Source organism: Halichoerus grypus, chromosome 6 (genome assembly GCF_964656455.1).
Source record: "Halichoerus grypus chromosome 6, mHalGry1.hap1.1, whole genome shotgun sequence".
Taxonomy (NCBI): Eukaryota; Metazoa; Chordata; class Mammalia; order Carnivora; family Phocidae; genus Halichoerus; species Halichoerus grypus.
This window is the reverse complement of record NC_135717.1, coordinates 95,797,195-95,816,539: the sequence shown is the minus strand read 5'-3', so window position 1 is coordinate 95,816,539 and position 19,345 is coordinate 95,797,195. Positions and strand designations below refer to the sequence as shown.

Sequence of the window (19,345 nt, the reverse complement as noted above, 5' to 3'; positions counted from 1 at the left end):
AATTATGTCTCCCAACGTAGTCTTCCTTTGCATTGTTCTCTTAGCAACGACTACTGCATTCTGATTTTAAGTATCTTATTTGTAAGAGAAAGTTTTAATGGACAATTTGGAAACAAAGTGAGAAACTGTCTGGAACCTTCAGCTCTAAACACTGATTCTGTCCCGCTCTCCGTAGGCGGCGGGAGTCGCGGCATCTCCACCTCTTCATGCCGGCTGTGATGGGATTTGTCGCCACTACAACATCAATAGTATATTATCATAACATTGAAACATCAAATTTTCCTAAATTACTCTTAGGTAAGTACGATCAGGTGTCCTCCTCCTTCCCCAGAGCTATTTTTCTTTCTCCTTCTAGTAAATGCTGGGGCTGGGACTGGGGAGCAGGGGAAAACCACAATAGTTAATTCTTCCCTAGTCTACTGGTGAATGGGGGAGATGAAGATAAACTGAGTGCTCTGGGCTGTGAAAACTCTCTTCCCCCAGGACATCCATCCTCCACTAGATGCCCCTCGTGATGTGTTGGTGTGTGGCAGGGGGACCGAGGGAGGGGTGTGCTGGCCTTCTGGCTCGCAGAGGCTCTACTCTAAGAATTGAGCCCTTGCCCGGTCCTGCCCCAGGAGCAAGTCAGTGCATCTAGCTCTCTGCGTTTCTGCCTCTGTCTTGGGGTCCTGAGGCATTTTCTGAAGGTCCCAACTTTTCAGCGATGCTGCGGCAATGTCACATTCTTCGTAGCCCTGCTGCCCAGGCGTGGGGGACCCAGTGCAGCAGAGTCTGTTTCGCAGCGTGCTGGAAACTGTACTGTCCTGAGAAGCAGTGTCCTCAAAGCACGGCCCCTCACATCTGCTTCATGCCTAACTTTTCTTTTTCAGCCTCTCTTGCCTCTTTGTCCTGTGGAAAATAAGAGGCTATCTAAAGTGTTCTAATTTTATTTTTGCCTGCCATGGTAATAATATCGCTTATCCCAATTAGTTGTATTTAATACTCTGACCAATCCTTGCATTCCGTGGTGTATACTTTCAGAAAGAGAGCTAAGATGAAGGTGTAGAACATGGATCATGGCTGGGCTTCAAGGCCTGTAAATATCCTAAAATTGCAGGCAGAGTCTTGTGTGTTTGTGTGAATGAACACTTACAATTTTGCAAAGTACGGAGAGTGCACTTGATTGTTAAATGATGAAAGTGATGTTGATTACTGATATAAAAATTTGGAAAAGTAATAATTAAACCACACAGATATTTTATTTGCTTGTCCAGAAGACATTGAAATTTAAAATGAATTAGAGGAAAATACTGAATTTTTTTTAAAAGATTTTATTTATTTATTTATCTGAGAGAGAATGGGAGACAGAGAGCATGAGAGGGGGGAGGGTCAGAGGGAGAAGCAGACCCCCTGCTGAGTGGGGAGCCCGATGTGGGACTCGATCCCGGGACTCCAGAATCATGACCTGAGCCGAAGGCAGTTGCTTAACCAACTGAGCCACCCAGGCGCCCGAAAATACTGAATATTTAATTCTGTGTTGCACCACGTTATGTGATTTGGCAAAGGCAATCTAAGTACAAACAAGTAGACTGAGTTAAATATCAATTTAAAAGGCTTGTCAAAGTCTGAATTATCTTAAAAAAAAGCTGTTTAGTACAACATGAAAGGCAGATATTATCACAGAAATCTTTTTTTGAAGATGCTAAGAAAAAAGAGTGAAATTTTTAGCAGGCAAAACCAAAAAAAAAAAAATATATATGTACTGTTGGGAATCCAATGTTAGACATTTAAGTTTCTGAAAAATTGATGATGAATAAGATATAAGTTATAAGATGTAATTAGAAGGGAAATGTGCATTTTCATAATATTTTGAAGGAGACGTGGTCAGAAGCTGGCTGTAGATAGAAGGCAGAGGGCACAATTAGATCATACTGCTGGAAGGACTTATGGAGATAAAAGATAGTCTAAATTTCTCATTATTTTAGGAGAGAAATATTTGGGCCTAGAAAAATTACACTTATTTTCAGATTACAAAACTAGTAATTTTGTCCCAACATTATATTATGAACATCACCAAACATACAGAAAGTTGAAAAGAACCAAGTGAATACTCATAAATACCTAATACGTAGATTCTTTAATTTCTGTTTTATTCTATTTGTTTGATCACATTTCTGTATCTTTCTATCCCTCCATCCATTGGGCTTATTTTTTATACATTTTAAAGTAAATTGCAGACATTAATATACTTCACCTCCTAATTATTTCAGCATGCAAATCATTAACTAGAGTTAAATTTTTCTGCAGTTGTTTTTGTGAGATAAAATTTACGTGCTGCGATTCATCAGTCTTACACAATTCACTGATGAATCACAGACCTGTACCTCTGAAACAAATAATACAAAATATGTTAAAAATAAAAAAGATAGTAGGAAGGGAAAAATGAAGGGGGGGAAATCGGAGGGGGAGATGAACCATGAGATACTATGGACTCTGAGAAACAAACTGAGGGTTCTAGAGGGGAGGGGTGGGGGGATGGGTTAGCCTGGTGATGGGTATTAAAGAGGGCACGTTCTGCGTGGAGGACTGGGTGTTATACGCAAACAATGAATCATGGAACATTACATCAAAAACTAATGATGTAATGTATGGTGATTAACATAACATAATAAAAAAATAATAAAAAAAATTTACGTGCTGAAGTGTAGAAATCTTAATTTGCTGAATACACACACCTGTCTAACCCTATCATGCTATAGAACAGTGCCATCATCCATGAAACTTTTCTTGTGTCAATCCTCACTTTCATCTCCACAGAGGCAAAAATCTAATCTGATTTTTTCCCCACCATAGATAGGATTTGCCTGTTCTAGAATTTCACATAAATTGAATCATGCAGTATGAATTCTTTTGTGTAATACTTCTTTCTCTCAGTGTGATTTTTTTTGAGGCTTATCCATAATATAGTATAGATCAGTATTTTGTTCTTGTAATTGTTGGGTATTATTCCATTGTATAAAGATTCCCCAGTTTTCCGTTCTCTTGACAATAATACCTGGACTATTTCCAGGTTTTGGCTATCATGAAAAAATAGCTGGTATAAACATTCATGTGCAAGTCTTTCCGTGGCTATATGTTTTTTATTTCCTTTGAGTAAATATCTAGGAGTGGAATTGCTGGGTCATAGGGTATATAGGTAAATGTTAATATTTTGTTAAGAACCCACAGGATCTTTTCCCAAAGTGGTTTGCTTTACATACTCACTAATAATGTGTAGGAGTCCCAGTGTTTCCACATGCTCACCAACATTTGATGATTTAATCTTTCTAATTTAGCCATGCTGGTGGGTGTGTACTGATAATTCACTGTGGTTTGAGTTTGCATTTCCCTGATGGCTAATGATGTTGAGCACTTTTTGATAAGTTTATTAGCCATTTGTTATATTTGTAAAGTAGCTATAGCATATCTTTTGCCCATTTTTTATTGGGTTACATTTTTATTATTGAGTTGCAGGAGTACTTTGTATATACTAAATATTAGTATGGCATTGGATACATGTTTTGAGAATATTTTCCTTCCAGTCTGTGGCATGCATATTGGGATCTTTTGGTGAGCAGAAGATTTTAATTTTGATGTAGCATAATTTATCATTTTTTCATGCATAATTATTGTTTTCTGTGTCTTAAGAAATTTTTGCTTCTGCTCAAAATATGTTTCCCTCATATTCTCCTGTTTTGTTTTTTTTTTTAGGAACTTTATAGTTTTAGTTTTTATTTTTAGGACTGTGATCCATTTAAAATTAATTGTGTATATGATGTAAGGCTGGTGCCAAGGCTCTTTTTTCCCAAATGGATACCCATGTGTTCCAGCAGCCATTTGTGGAATAGACTTTCCATTTCTCACTAGGTTGAGTTGGGACCTTTGTAAAATATTTGAATCAAATTAACATTTTAGTCTGATCTATTTCTCGGCTCTGTAGTTTCTGTTCCTTTGATCTGTTTGTGAGTTTTATGAGATTATCATTCTGTCTTAATCTGATTACTATTGGTTTGGAGGTCTTGAAACCATATAGTGTACCCATACGACTTGTTTTCTTTGCTTTTCTCCCAAGATTGCCTTGGATATTCTAGTTCTTTTGTATTGTCATATATAGTTAGAATCAGGTTGTCAATTTCTACCCAACAAAAAAATCTCAGTAGGATTATGATAAGGATTGCACTGAGTGTTTAGAACAATTTGGAGAATTGACATCTTAACAAATTAAATTCCACAGTCTGTTCTTCATTTACTTAGGTCTTCTTTCATTTCCCTTAGCAAAATATTTTGAGGGTAGAGGTTTTCCATGTCTTGTTAAATTACTAGCTTTTTTGTTTTCCCACTGCTATTATAAATAGAGTTGTATTTTAAATTTCGTTTTCCAATTGCTTCTGTCATATATATAAAATACAGTTGATTTTGTATATTGATCTTATATTTTGAAACCTTGGAAATTTACTCATGACTTCTAATTATTGCTTTGTAGGTTTCTTGGCATTTTCTATATATACAAATCTATCATCTGAAAATAGAGACAGTTATACTTATTTCTTTTTGAACTTTATGCTTTTTTTCACCATATTGCAATAACTAGGACCTCCAGTAAAATGCAGAATATACATGGGAAGTGTGAAATCTTTGTCTAATGCCCAATTTTAGGGGAAACATGGTCAATATTTCATAATTAATTATAAAGTTAATTGTAGGCTTTTCATAGAAGACCTTTATCAGGTGAGTAAGTTTTCCTCTATTCAGAGCTTTCTCAGAGTTGTTTTGTTTTTTTAAAATCATGAATAGGGCACCTGGGTGGCTCAGTCATTAAGCGTCTGCCTTCGGCTCAGGTCATGGTCCCAGGGTCCTGGGATCGAGCCCCACATCGGGCTCTCTGCTCTGCGGGAAGCCTGCTTCTCCCTCTCCCACTCCCCCTGCTTGTGTTCCCTCTCTCTCTGTGTCTCTCTCTGTCAAAAAAAAAAAAAAAAAAAAATCTTTAAAAAAAAAAAATAAAATCATGAATAGATGTTGAATTCTATTAAAGATTTTTTTTGCATCCATTGGGACAATTAGATTTCCATTAATGTGCTGAATTAATTGGTTGATTTTTCAAATGATAAAGTAACCATGAATTCCTGGGCTATGTTACACATGGTCATGATATATTATCCATGCTATATATTGCTAGATTTTGTTTGCCAAGTTTTTTTAGATCTATGTTGTGAAGAATATTGGTCTGTTATTTTCTTGTAATATCTTTGTCAGTTTTTCCTATGCTGGGTTATACTGGCTTCTTAAAATGAATTGGAAAGTGTTCTCTATTTCTCTATTTTCTGAAAAACATTGTGTGCAGTTAATTCTATTTCTTCCTTAAATGTTGAATAGAATTTATCAGTGAAATCATCTGGGCCTTTTAACAAAATGAGGATTTTAAATTTAAACTTATTTCTTTATTAGACACAGACTCTTCAGAGTATGTCTTATTATGTCAGTTTTGGTAAGTTACAGGTTTCAAGAAATTTTCCCTTTCATCTAAGTTTTTTAATTTATTGTCATAAAGTTGTTCAAGGTATTCCCCAATTATCTTTCTTAAGTATGCAGGATATGTAGGGATAATTCTTTCATTCCTAATACTGGTAATTTATGATTTCCTTCTTTTCTTGATCAGTCTAGCTGGGGACTTAGTAATTTTCTTATCTTTTTAAAAAAATCAACTTTGTGTGCTTACGTTTGTTAATTTTCTCAATTATTCATTTTCTCTTTCACTGCTTTCTACTCTTATCTCTATCGTTTTCATCCTTTTATTTATTTTGTTCATTGTTCTTCTTTCCCTAGCTTTTAAGATACAAACTTAGATCATTGTTTTTGGATCTTTTTTTCTAAAATAAATATTTAAAGCCATAAATTTTCCTTAAAGTATTGTTCTAGTTGTAATCTTTAAAATTTTAGTATGTACTATTTTTATTATAATTTAGTTCAAATACTTTCTAATTTCCCTAGTGATTTCCTTTTTAACATGCAGTTAATTAGAACTGTGTTGTTTAGCTTCCAAATATTTGGAGACTTCTGGATATCTAATTGTGTAGAAAGTCTCGAAGTTTACCTTCATAGTCTCTGTCCCTGGTGTTCACACCCTGTATCATCCTCTACCCTTGAACGTGAGTGGGACATGTGACTTGTTTCTAGCCAATAGAGTATGGCAAAGATGAAGACACCAAATCAGGTGAGCTTCTATTGAGACTGCAGCCCCACTCAATGCCTGGCTTTTGCAGTCTGGTGAGACCCTGAAGCAGAGAACCCAACTGATCCATGCCTAGACTCTTGACCCATGGAAACTGTAAGATAATAAATGTGTGTTGGTATAAGTTGCTAAACCTGTCATAATTTGCTAGCAGCAATAAAAGATCAATACACTTACTGTTCTTTTTTGTTTCTTGTTTTTGTTTTTTACATTTAATTAATTTATTTAAAAGTTTTAATCTTTATTATTCATTTATTCATTTGTTTATTTTTATTTTTTATTTAAATTCAATTAGCCAATGTATAGTACATCATTGTTTTTGATATAATCTTCTTGTTCTTGATTTTTAATTTATTTTCATTGTGAACTGAGAACATACTTCATATGATTTCTTTAATTTATTTTTTCTTGTTTTCTGAGTATATAGCCTATGCTAGTACCATGTGCACTAACAAGAATGTATATTCTGAAGGTGTTTGGGTATTTGGGTGTATTTTTATAATATTAAATATTATATAGCCTTGTAAATATCAAGCAGCTCAAAGTGGTTGATAGCGTTCAGATCTTCTAAATCTTTATTAGGGAAATGTGTATTTTTTTATTATTGTGTCTCTAAAAAATTGACCCTTTGTCATTATTAAGAGTTTTCAAAATTTCTGATAATACTCTTTTTTTTCAAGTTTTTATTTAAATTCCAGTTAGTTAACATACAGTGTAGTATTAGTTTCAAGTCTACAATTTAGTGATTCAACACTTACATACATCACCCAGTGCTCATCACAACTGCACTCCTTAATCCCCCCACCCAACTCCCCTCTGGTAACCATCAGTTTGTTCTCTATCGTTAAGAGTCTGTTTCTTGGCTTGCCTCTCTCTCTCTTCATTTTCCCTTTGCTCATTTGTTTTATTTCTTAAATTACACATATGAGTGAAATCATATGGTATTTGTCTTTCTCTGACTGACCTATTTCGCATAGCATAATACTCTCTAGCTCCATCCATATCATTGCAAATAGCAAGATTTCATTCTTTTTTGTGGCTGAGTAATATTCCATTGTGTGTGTGTGTGTGTGTGTGTGTGTGTGTGTGTGTGTGTGTGTGTGTATACCACATCTTCTTTATCCATTCATCAATCGATGGACACTTGGGCTGTTTCCATAATTTGGTTATTGCAGATAATGCTGCTATAAACATCGGGGTCCATGTATCCCTTTGGATTAGTATCTTTGATGATAATATTCTTTGTTTTAAAGTCCACTTTATTTGATACTAATGTAGCCATTCCAGATTTCTTGTGTTTACTGTTTTCATTGTATATTTTTTTCTATCTACTTACTTTCAATCTGTTTCTTTATATGTAAGACGAATATCTTTTTTTAAAGATTTTATTTATTTGAGAGAGAGAGAGAGTGTGTGTAAGCATGGGGAGGGGCAAAGGGAAAGGGAGAGAGAGAATCCTAAGCAGACTCTGTGCTGAGCACAGAGCCCAATGTGGGCCTCTATCCCAGGACTCCGAGATCTTGACCTGAGCCAAAATCAAGAGTCAGACGCTGAACAAACTAAGCCACCCAGGTGCCCCAAGATGAATCTCTTTAGGTAGCATGTAGTTGCATGTAGTTTGGTCTTTTTTTTTTTTTTTTCTAAATCTATTCTGACATTTTCTATTTTATGCTAGAACAAGATAGATGATGAGCTTATATGCCAAAGTTTCAGTTCTTTTTCACTAAGGAGGCTGTGGCCACCTTTAAACTTCAGTAACTTCGATAAGTTTTGTACAATGGATTGTCTCATATTTGTTTCAGATTTCTTCTTTCTCATCCCGTATTAATTTGTACTGACCTTTATTCAAAGTTTGAAGTATACTGGACCTTTGATTTCTAATAAAGTGTCTGTGTCCATCTCATATTTGTTGTGAAAGGATGGCTGTGGTTAGGAGATAGTATAGATCCCTACCTTTCTCATCCCACTGCATAAAGTCTGGCTGTGTTCTGTAGGATCATTGTTCTTCTCTTCACTTTGTGGAGGCATGTGGTGTTTTAAGCCATTTGGGTGAGAAGAGTTAGTTACTACTTGAATGTTGATCTGTAAAGCAGAAACCCCATTATATAGCTAATGTGCATTCTGTAATAATTCCAGGGTAATACCATTAGACATACCCCTGAAAGCTGCAATACACCTATTGGACAGATCACGCAGAGAACAACTTGTGAATTCTTCATATAATATAATCGGGGCTTCTTAAAATAATAAAAACAAGACCAGGAGATAGAATCAATTTTAAAGTCAACAGAATTACACATAGGTTCTGGAATGTAGGTTATTCCTATTTACGTGTCTTTTTACATCTACCCATCTATTACAGAGTCGAGGCACTAGCATTTTAAAGTCATTACTGCACCTTCAGTTCAAAACTCCCAAAAGTGCCCTAGGGCATATATGTTGTTTTCTTAAAAAATAAAGTTATGTGGAAATAAAATATTTAAAATTATCTTTGTTATTAAAAAGCATTATATTTATATTGAAACTTCAGTGAAGTTAAAAAAACATCAGGGAAAGATTGCATCTTTTTCCTTTTCCTTTTTATTTTTCCAGCCCTATTTCTGTATTGGGTGATGGCCTTTATTACAAAAACCATAAAATTGGTCAAGTACTGGCAGTCCGGTTGGGGAGTATCAGACTTGCGTTTCTGCATCACTGGCATGATGGTCATCTTGAATGGACTCCTCATGGCTGTGGAGATCAATGTAATTCGGATCAGAGTAGGTATCTAATCATTTTTTTAAAAAGATTTTATTTATTTATTTGACAGAGACAGAGACAGCGAGAGAGGGAACACAAGCAGGGGGAGTGGGAGAGGGAGAAGCAGGCTTCCCGCTGAGCAGGGAGCCCAATGCGGGGCTCGATCCCAGGACCCTGGGATCATGACCTAAGCTGAAGGCAGACGCTTAATGACTGAGCCACCCAGGTGCCCCAGTATCTAATCATTTTTGTTTAATTACTGGAATTCAAGACCCCAATATTAAAGATTATAGTCAGCCAGAAATCATTAGTATTCAAGAGAATGAGCAAATGTATATCCTTTATGTGTATAAAAGTTGAACTAATCACTAAGTTTCAGGCCATTAGTGTTCCAGAAATCTCAGTATGACCCTAAAATCTATTTATTCATTTGTGCATATTGATTGAGCAATTGTTATGTGCCAAACATTATGCTCAGCTCATATTATAGACGAAATTGTTTTCATCAGGAAATTCCATCATCCATGATTTGTCCCAAGCACACCCATATTAAGCAAACTACTGTATTCCTAGAAATTTCAAAATGAAAAGAAGATAATACGTTTGCTCATTTCACTGATGAAGAAACTTCTACAGAGATAACTAGCTATATCCAAAGCCACACAGTCAAGACTCTTGCCTGGTCTGTGATTACAAACCTGTTGTGTTTTGCATCACAGAATGCTGTTATGTTGTGTGACATACTTGTGAATGATTTTTCAATATTCATTTTCTACCAGAGCACTTTGACTTTGCTCTGAATGGCATGTCACAAGCTGTAAGGAATAGTGGAGAACAGTTAGTGAACATCAGTCAAACCACAAATTACCAGAGAGTGACTCAATAATGGTGTCAACACATTTAAAAAATCTAAATAATGTAAAAGTCTTCATTTAGTTGACCCTACCACAGGATATCATGAAAGACTGGTTCTTAGTAATAACTATCTTTTAAAGGGATAATCTGGTTTTTTTGTTTTTTTTTTTAGAATTGTCCTTAAGTGGATTAAACATAAAATTCTGGCATTTAACTAATTAATCTAGTCACAACAGAAGGGAAACATTTCAAAATATATTTCCAAAGAAATGTAAGAGGTATTAAAATATACATTTCGTCCCCTTGAAATGAAAATGTAGAAAAGGTTAAAATTTTATTTTAATATGTGGAAAAATAAATGGGTTAATTATTACTCTGTGGAATTTTTCTTACCATAGAGATATGTATTCTTCATGAATCCTCAGAAAGTAAAGCCTCCTGAAGACCTCCAGGATCTGGGTGTGAGATTTCTTCAACCGTTCGTGAATTTATTGTCAAAAGCAACATACTGGTGGATGAACACACTTATCATATCTGCTCATAAAAAGCCTATTGATCTGAAAGCAATTGGAAAACTACCAATAGCAATGAGGGCCGTAACAAATTATGTTTGCCTGAAAGATGCATATGAAGAACAAAAGGTAATTTAGTATCTGTTTTTCATGTCCATAATTGTAGAAAATGGGTCTGTTAAGTATAAAGTTACTAAGCTTAAATTATCTATGGTTAAGGAAGATCAGATTTTCTTCATATGTCTTTCCCAGTAATTTTGAGTCATGTGAATTGGGCCACTGAGAATATACTAGAAGAGCCAATGAAATAAAGTTACATTGTGTTAATTGCCCAGTTCATACATGAAGAGGGATAGAGGGAACACTATTATCTTTTCTGGAACAAAGTGGAAGGTAAAAATTAAGCTCAACGATCATGTATATCTAATCCTTGTTACCATATATTGTTAATAACTCGTGGAATTGTTATTAAGTTTTTTCAAGTATCTTGTCAATAATTTTGTTATATAAAGGTAAAATAAATCATATAATAACCACATTTAATAAACTAAAATCCCTAAATTAATTATTGACTAAAATTTGGACCCTGTATTTCAAACTTGAGAAACTGAATTAAATAAAGTTATCTACCTATTCCATGTATTATCCTATATGTCTGTCAAAATTGGTTTCTTCTGGTACTTTCTTTGAGCAATTGCTTTAAAAACCTTAAGGAGTCTTTGGATATTTTGAATTTGTCTTGTTATTATTCTATATAGTCATGTGTGCTCTCCACAGTGATAGATGTAATTGATATGGCAGTCATCTACTAATATTGTTGCAATTGAAATTATTAGTATTCACAACAACATTGGAAAGGGGTAGGGTAAGGTGAATCAGTTAGAGTTTTTGTCTGTTCTAAATCAAGACAACAAAGCATTTATGGTAAATGATGAAAATGACCTCAGTTTTGTGTCAAAACTGTGTCTTATGAAATTAATATTGCAGGAAATGGTTACTACAATGAACTTGAGTCATCTCTTTGGTTTCACCTCTGGGAAAAGTATTGCATAATATTTTTGAAACTTCTTTGCTAAAGTAAAGATTAACAATATAGCCTAAGCATAGTTTAAGTGTTCTGCATACTCTTTATAATACAGATCAGCTTGAACTTAGTGCATTAACGTCTTGCATTAATAAACTTTTAAAAATAATCAGATTATTCATCTAACAGGGAATCAAATATGAAACACAATTGAATTCTATTCCATTGAGTTGGCTTCCCACAATGAAAAAACATTACCCACCTCCTCTCTAAGACTTAATTATGATGATTATTCAGGTCTTAAAATCCTTTCAACAAACCACTACAGATGTGTGAAGTCATGCGTTGGCTTAAACGTATAAGCCATTCTTCAATTTTGCATCTCTTTGTCAAATAACTAGGCAACACAAGTCTAACACAACTTTAAACTGTATTGACTAATATTCATGGAGATAGGAAATACCTGGAAGAGAAACAATTTGAAGTTGGGATGATCTGTTTTGTTTAGCTTCTAGTAAAGTACCTTGTAGTAAAATATCTTTAGCTTGTGATAAATATCTTGTGATCTAGTAACTCCAGAAATCTTGACTAGTCTTTTGATAAGCTTGATTTTTATACTTCACTATCTTCTTTTCCATACAATGGTATTTGGTAATATTCATGACAGATACACATGTTCCAAACAAAAAAAAATTAAAATTAATTTGACTTTAAGAATTTTGGGTTATCCTTTGAGAGCTAAAAATAATGCAAAGTCTTTGAAAATCTGGCCTATTTACTCTTCATTCTATCCCATTAAAAGGTGTTCAGTAGCTACTGTTTGCATAGAATGCAATGGACTATGGATTATGCATACTGTACTAAAGGGACTCATTAACACTGACTTATAAACTTAAAATATCATCAGAAATGTCAGAAGGAATTGCCATAGTTGCTGAGATTAATTGCTGTGCTAGCAGTTTTATTTTGGTTCATCTGTTTTGTTTTGTTTTGTTTTCTTTCAGAAAAAAGTAGCAGATCATCCAAACCGGACTCCATCTATATGGCTAGCAATGTACAGAGCTTTTGGACGACCAATTCTACTTAGTAGTACATTCCGTTATCTTGCAGACTTACTGGGTTTTGCTGGACCTCTCTGTATTTCTGGAATAGTTCAACGTGTGAATGAAACCCAGAATGGGACAAATAACACAACAGGAGTAAGTGTGTGGTGCTTTTGAAAGGAAGCATACTATTGGCAGATTTCATTGTAATTGTTCCTTTTTATTAATGCAGTTCTTTGAACAGTTCAAACAGGCTTATTTACAAGAATTGAATGCATTTAAAGCAAATAAAACAATAATTTTTCTTGTAGTGAAAATCATGTGCTTATGTATTCACTGAATGGATCTGTTCAAAATTATTTCTCAGATTCAGAGCCTATAAACATTTAATGAGTATCTACTCTGTGCTGAAACCATGTTCAGAAATTTCACATTGATTATTTTCTTTGATCTTTTCAGCAACCCTTTGAAGAATTTTCATGCATGAGTGCATCAGGGGTGGCTGGGTCACTTTTTTTGGAGGCCTGTGACCAATCACATTAGCAATGCGATTTGTACTATATACATTTTTCTTTTTTATACAATAAAAGCCATCACCCTGTTTCACAATGAGCAGGGCAAGTCACATTATAATATTTTTATTAGATATTATGCTATTATTTGGGGGCCATAGAGTATAAGATACTATATCTTTGCTGTTATAAATATATAGTCTTTTATTCTGTATTCTTAAGAAAGTCTCAGCATGAATTTCCCAGTTTCTTTCTAAGAGCTGATTTCCCTAGGTTCACAGAAACTCTAGTCTAGATGCATCAGTTTTCCTTTTCTATTCCCTCAATCTAATTTGCTGTTCTTTTTTCTTCACCTGTTAAAATTTCATGCATTCTCAAAGCCTACACCAAATGCCACCTCCTCAGTAAAGCTTTTCTGATTGTTCTGATTGGAATTTGACTCTTCTTCATGCTGTTCAACACATTGTTTATTTCACCTTGGCACTTGCTATAAATGTTCTTTATAATGAAGCAAGTTATTTATGGATATGCTTATCTTTCTAGGTGGTAAGCTCTTTAAACAGAAGGACTGCGAACTGTTAATATTTATGTTCACGATGTGTAGCCTAGTCACTTGCGCATATTGGTGCTCAATTATTATGGAAGCAAACCAGATATTTTCACCATTGAATGCACTTTTGTGATGTTTTGTCCCTATTAGTCTGATTACAGTCCATACCTTCCACATAGAATTTTTCTATCATCCCTGTCCCTTACACGTATTAACCACACGTTTTTCTGAGAAGGAACAGAACTTACATGTTTCTGTGCAACCCCATGGAAGAAGAGGAAGGGACCAGAAATAGAATTTGATGGATTTAAACCATAAAAAATGAAGATTTCCCAGATTGACATGATTTAGTTATTTGAGTGTTACCTTTCCCTCACTTCTAACCAACAAGTTATCACATACTATTGTTATAAACAAAAAGCAATCAGTTTTGTATGTCCTTATGATGACTTCAGTCATATTCCTACTCAATTTCATAAGTTGTGTTTTGTCACTGGAAGTGTCAACATCAATAGCCACATTACATAGTTTATAATTTATAATTTATTTTGTTAATATAAATTAAGATAAATGAAAATTAGATTAAGTCAACTATATAGAATTATTTTAAATTAGCAAAGCTATAGAAATTGTATTTCTGTTTCAGTGGTCTTGCTGACCAACTATCAGTATTGTGGTTTCTACTTCTAAATTACAGTCTAAATTAGCTTCGATCTTCAGTTACTACTTCTCAAGATGGAATAATATATCTTTGCGGAAAATACGCTCAAATTTTTTAAAAATTAAAATGTACCTTTTTTCTACAATCAGGCATTTCCAGCAATCTTAATGATCAATTTGGGATTTTATGCATTGAACTAGTTTGAATCTGTATCTGTGGACATGATGAAGAAAGGCCAAAATTGCCTTGTTGTGGCTCATTTCACTGCTGTTATAAAGACACTGAGTTTTTATATTTAAAAATCATGTATCATTTAATAGATGTGAACTGTACACTGGCATATGAAAAGACCAGTTTTAATTTATGTCTTTTTCTTTTGGGACAAGATTTCAGAAACCCTTTCATCAAAGGAATTTCTTGAAAATGCTTATGTACTAGCAGTTCTTCTTTTCTTGGCCCTTATCCTGCAAAGGACATTTTTGCAAGCTTCCTACTATGTAACCATAGAGACTGGCATTAACCTCCGTGGAGCTCTGCTGGTATGTACAAGCTTAGAATGATCTTTGTTTTTTGAAAATGCCTATATACCATCGGATGATAGAAGGGTAGTGGAGTCAATTTTATTTTTCATTCTGTTTTTACTTTGATACTACAACTCCAACACTTCTAGAAGCTGTTTAATTAAAAAAAACAGAGCTAATTAGTAAACCCACTGAATTTTTAAAACCTTTTGTAATAGTAAGAAAACTTTTGGGGCACCTGAGTGGCTCAGTCGATTAAGCATCTGACTCTTTAACCTCAGCTGAGGTCTTGATCTCAGGGTCGTGAGTTCAAGCCCTGGGATGGGCTCCACGCTGGGTGTGGAGCCTACTGAAAAAAAAGAAAGAAAGAAAGAAAACTTTTGAAAACTTTCTTTTATTTATCTCTGTTTCAGTTTGTTCTAGGGCTTATGTTTGAAATTGAATATGCATTTTGATTATATCACAAGAAAATAAGTTTGTATGTAATTGAGGACTGAAAGTATGCTAAAATGAAGATAGTGGTTGACTTAAGAAGATGGCATTCTAGGTTTTTTCCCCCCTTTTTCTCCAGGAAAATTTAAAATGTTATCTTTTCAATAAAAGTGAATAAACAGTGTTGATTAAGTTTAGAGCTTCAAGTACTTTTTTTGTTTTTATTTTTTGCAGGCCATGATCTACAATAAAATCCTTAGGCTGTCTACATCTAATTTATCCATGGGTGAGATGACCCTGGGACAGATCAATAACTTGGTTGCCATTGAAACCAATCAACTCATGTGGTTCTTGTTCCTGTGTCCCAATCTATGGGCAATGCCTGTTCAGGTAGATCAATATAAGTAATATTCTCATTTGCAGAGGAAACAAAACAAAAGGAGTATAAGGTATTTAGCTCAGTAAAGGGCAAACTTTTTGAATATGCTGATATTATACTGTTTTTATAGAGAAGAAAGTGGAGTCCCAGAAATGCTCTGACATAGGTTAAGAAAGTGGGGTTTGGAATTCTGCTTAGGTTCAAATATCTGCTCTACCCTGTTTGCACGAGTGTTTAAATCCTCAAAACATTCGTTTCCTCAACTTTAAAATGGGAATGATAATAGTATCTGCCTCGTAGAATTGTTGGAATTGTCAAGACTAAGTAAGTTAATATGTGTAGCACATTCAGCATAATGCTTAGCATTTCATGGGCATCCAGTATTTGTTAGTTGTTACCGTTATTGACCAAATTCAGTCAAGTCACAGAGCCAGGGCTTGACCCCTTTCATTTTAACAGACTCTCTTATAGCATTTCTAAAGTAGAACAATTGCTGTAATCCATCCCATAGTTTCAATAGCTGATGTATTATAAAATGTCAAACTTTATTAGGTGGTAGGAACACTAACAAGCTGGATGGCAATTTAGCTATTTTTTTTTTATGGAGAATAGCATTTTAGCAAAGATGCAGTTTTTTCCCCCCTAATTGGGTAAAAATAGCAAAAGAAATGTTTTCAGTTCTTTCTTCTGTGTGATGTTGAATATTTTTAGTTACCTCAAGTTTGTATCCTATAGATAGAGCTTAAACTGTAGATCTTATTCGATCCAGTCTGTCACCTTTGTCCCTGTGTGCCACGTTTATTAAAATGCATACAATAATACAGAATATATGGTAGTTTTAAAATGTGTTTGCCTTTTTAGTTTTAAATGGAAATCCAAGTCAAATAAAAGTGTGTATCATGCACAGTGCATAGCACAAGGAAAGATTTAAAATATGCTTGGTCTCATTTTATCAATATGTACTTATATACAGGTCAAGTAGGTGGCTGCCTACGTGATATAATTTAAAATGTACCAAAAATCCCAGGCTGCCTCTGAATGACTGCATCATGAGTGACGTTAAGGAAACTTTCATTTTGATTGGAATCCCTCAAAAGCCTAATTGGGTAGGCAGTAAATATGTGCACTTGCCTCCAGAAGGCCACTGTTAAGCTGTTATCATTGGCAAACACACAAAGATTAAATGCTTTAACTACATGGATATAGTTCATTAGCTGACATTTTTAGCCATGATAAACTGAGCTACTGGAGGAAAAAAAGTAGGGAGAGAAGATTCCGGGGTCAAATCCTAAGTTTTTAAAGGAAGAAGAAGAAAGTGACAAACCAGAGAGGGTTGGCTTATGTGGTTCAGCCCTGGGTTTGGGGAAATAAACTTAAAAGGGAAGTGAGGTGTGATGGAGTACCACCAACTTTAGCTTCCTCACAGCTTTAGTTAAGCTAAGCCTTCTTGTTGTCAAGTGACTTCTGGGGTCATTGAGGATGTGAGGAGCTCAGATTATTCCTTTAGCCTGCAAACAACCATCCAGCGCTCACTTACATTATGGTGCTGCCTCCTGCTTTCCATCCTTCCTGACTGGAAAAGCTAGTAGAATTCCATGACAATATGGAATGTCAGTTACAGTGGGCGATAACATTTTCAAGAAAAATTTCATGTCCTTTTAAAAATGTGAAGACTGTCTTAGAAGGTCAGAAGCTTCGGGGGACCAGTCTGTAGCCTCATGCAGTAAATTGGCTTGACACCTGTTGTACGGATCATCAGACTAAAAATAAATTCCTACTACTTAGCCTTCCCCAAGTAAAACATAGGAAAACCCAACTGTTCTTCACTGAGTTGACTTCCAAATAAATGTATTTATTAATCAATTACTAGTGAAGAAGTAGTACATTTCCACCAAAATATATTTCCTCTCATTGAGTGGTCCCCACACCCCTGTTCATTTTCCCTTTTCCGTATGTTTTCCTTTCTAGATCATAATGGGAGTGATTCTGCTCTATAATTTACTTGGATCAAGCGCATTGGTTGGTGCAGCCGTCATTGTACTCCTTGCGCCAATTCAGTACTTCATCGCTACAAAGTTGGCAGAGGCTCAGAAAAGCACTCTGGTAAGTTCACATCTTTTGGAAACTTGATTAGGAAAAATCTAGTAAGCTGTTTTATTTTTAAAATAATGGGAAATGAATACATACCACTCAGAATAATTTGGAAATTATCATATTTCATTTCAAATCTTAGGCAGCAAATGTGTATTTTCTGTGTTGCAAAAAAACCACTATTTAAAAGTGGATTTGAAACGTATGATTTGATGATCTTAGACTCAAAATACTGGAGGTACAATTCCTGATGTTTTTAAGTGCCGTGAGGTGATGAGGCGTTGGATCTTCTTCTAGATCACTTGTCTAGAGAATATACCTAAGTGTATTTGAGCCCATTGGATGTTAATTATTGACATGGGATACATGGATCAAAGAACAAAGAAAGCATCAGGTTTGTTGCTTCTGAAGTTAAATTTCCCTCAAGTTGAATCAAACCATGTGATGATCTATGGAGTTATACTCAAGAATTTTAGTGGTAGCTCTTCTGGCTGAATATGTTCATGGTCAACTTGGCAAGCAAGAAAAAGCCCAATTATTAACCTTTCTGGCTTCAGCGTACCATGAAATCATTTTTTTTTGAGTAAGAATTGGCTTCTTTTATTTATTTATTTATTTTAAAGATTTTATTTATTTGACAGAGAGAACACAAGGAGAGGGAGAGAGAGGGAGAAGGAGGCTCCCTGCTGAGCAAGGAGCCCGATGTGGGACTTGATCCCAGGGCCCTGGGATCATGACCCAGGCCGAAGGCAGCCGCTTAACCGACTGAGCCACCCAGGTGTCCCAAGAATTGGCTTCTTTTAAAGAAATATTTGCAAATAATAAAATTGTTGACAGCATGTTTAGAAATAAAATTTGATTAAATATGAGCAAGGATGTCTGTAAATCAGGCATAAAATGTAGGGATGCTGCCACTGATGAAATTGTTCCCCAAGTCGGTTTCTGCTGTGACAAGCAAGTTGCCTGTCATGCAGGTGGTTTCCATCACTTGTTTTTCTGCTGCTCCAGGTGAGGCTACTCATTATTTTTTGTCTGAGCCATCTACCCCTCTTTACTTCAGGACGTGAATACAGAGAGGTGAGGAAGAGGGGCACAAAGTGGAGACATGACTATCCTCAAACATGTCTTTCATTGAGCTCGCCATACTGTATTCATTTACTCATGCAACAATCATTTGATAGGCATCTAAGACCCTGTAGAGACCAGAAGATGAGTAAAACACAAGCCATTTGCTACTTTTGCTTCCTCCTCTCTGCCTTTTGGCCACTTGCCCTGCTCCTTTTGATAGTTCATAGATCATAATGTACCTTACTGATATTCTAATACTTGGTGGTGGTGGAATTTGTAGCAGTTGAGTAAATTGTGGCTTTTGTAAAAATCTTTTTACAGTTAATCCAAATTCTTAGTAATGAGTAAATCTAATTTAGGCCTTAAACAAGAGCGTATGAAGAAGTATATAGAAATCTCTTGAAGTTAAAGGTAATAGCCTTGGTTTCAGTAAGTGTATTATGAAGACACAATATGAACACACGCAATGTGAACATATAACAACCCTCACATTCCCAAATAAGAAGCAAACTGACTTTTCTTACAGTCATTGTTTTCTCTTCTAATTACGAGTGATAGTGCTGAGGAGAGAATAAAATGAGTTAGATGTTAGGAGGAGCCACTGGAAATCTCTGTATCATTTCCCTAAATGTCTATACACACTATCTGCAGACATTATTTAAGGAAATTGTGAAACTTTAAGAAACTGCTTTTATTTAACCTAAAGCAACA

At 35.0% G+C, this 19,345-nt stretch overlaps 1 protein-coding gene across 5 annotated transcripts in view; it reads left to right on the top strand.

The window, feature by feature from the left end:
- Positions 1 to 19,345, top strand: part of ABCC9 (ATP binding cassette subfamily C member 9) — a 136,352-nt gene that overhangs the window by 12,823 nt on the left and 104,184 nt on the right. For all 5 annotated transcript variants that reach the window (XM_078075743.1, XM_036119208.2, XM_078075742.1 and 2 more), the window contains 7 exons: positions 176 to 297; positions 8,840 to 9,006; positions 10,240 to 10,482; positions 12,382 to 12,576; positions 14,530 to 14,682; positions 15,331 to 15,486; positions 17,444 to 17,578. In XM_078075743.1, coding sequence (XP_077931869.1) covers positions 176 to 297; positions 8,840 to 9,006; positions 10,240 to 10,482; positions 12,382 to 12,576; positions 14,530 to 14,682; positions 15,331 to 15,486; positions 17,444 to 17,578 — 1,171 coding nt within the window. The remainder of the gene's footprint in view (positions 1 to 175; positions 298 to 8,839; positions 9,007 to 10,239; positions 10,483 to 12,381; positions 12,577 to 14,529; positions 14,683 to 15,330; positions 15,487 to 17,443; positions 17,579 to 19,345) is intronic.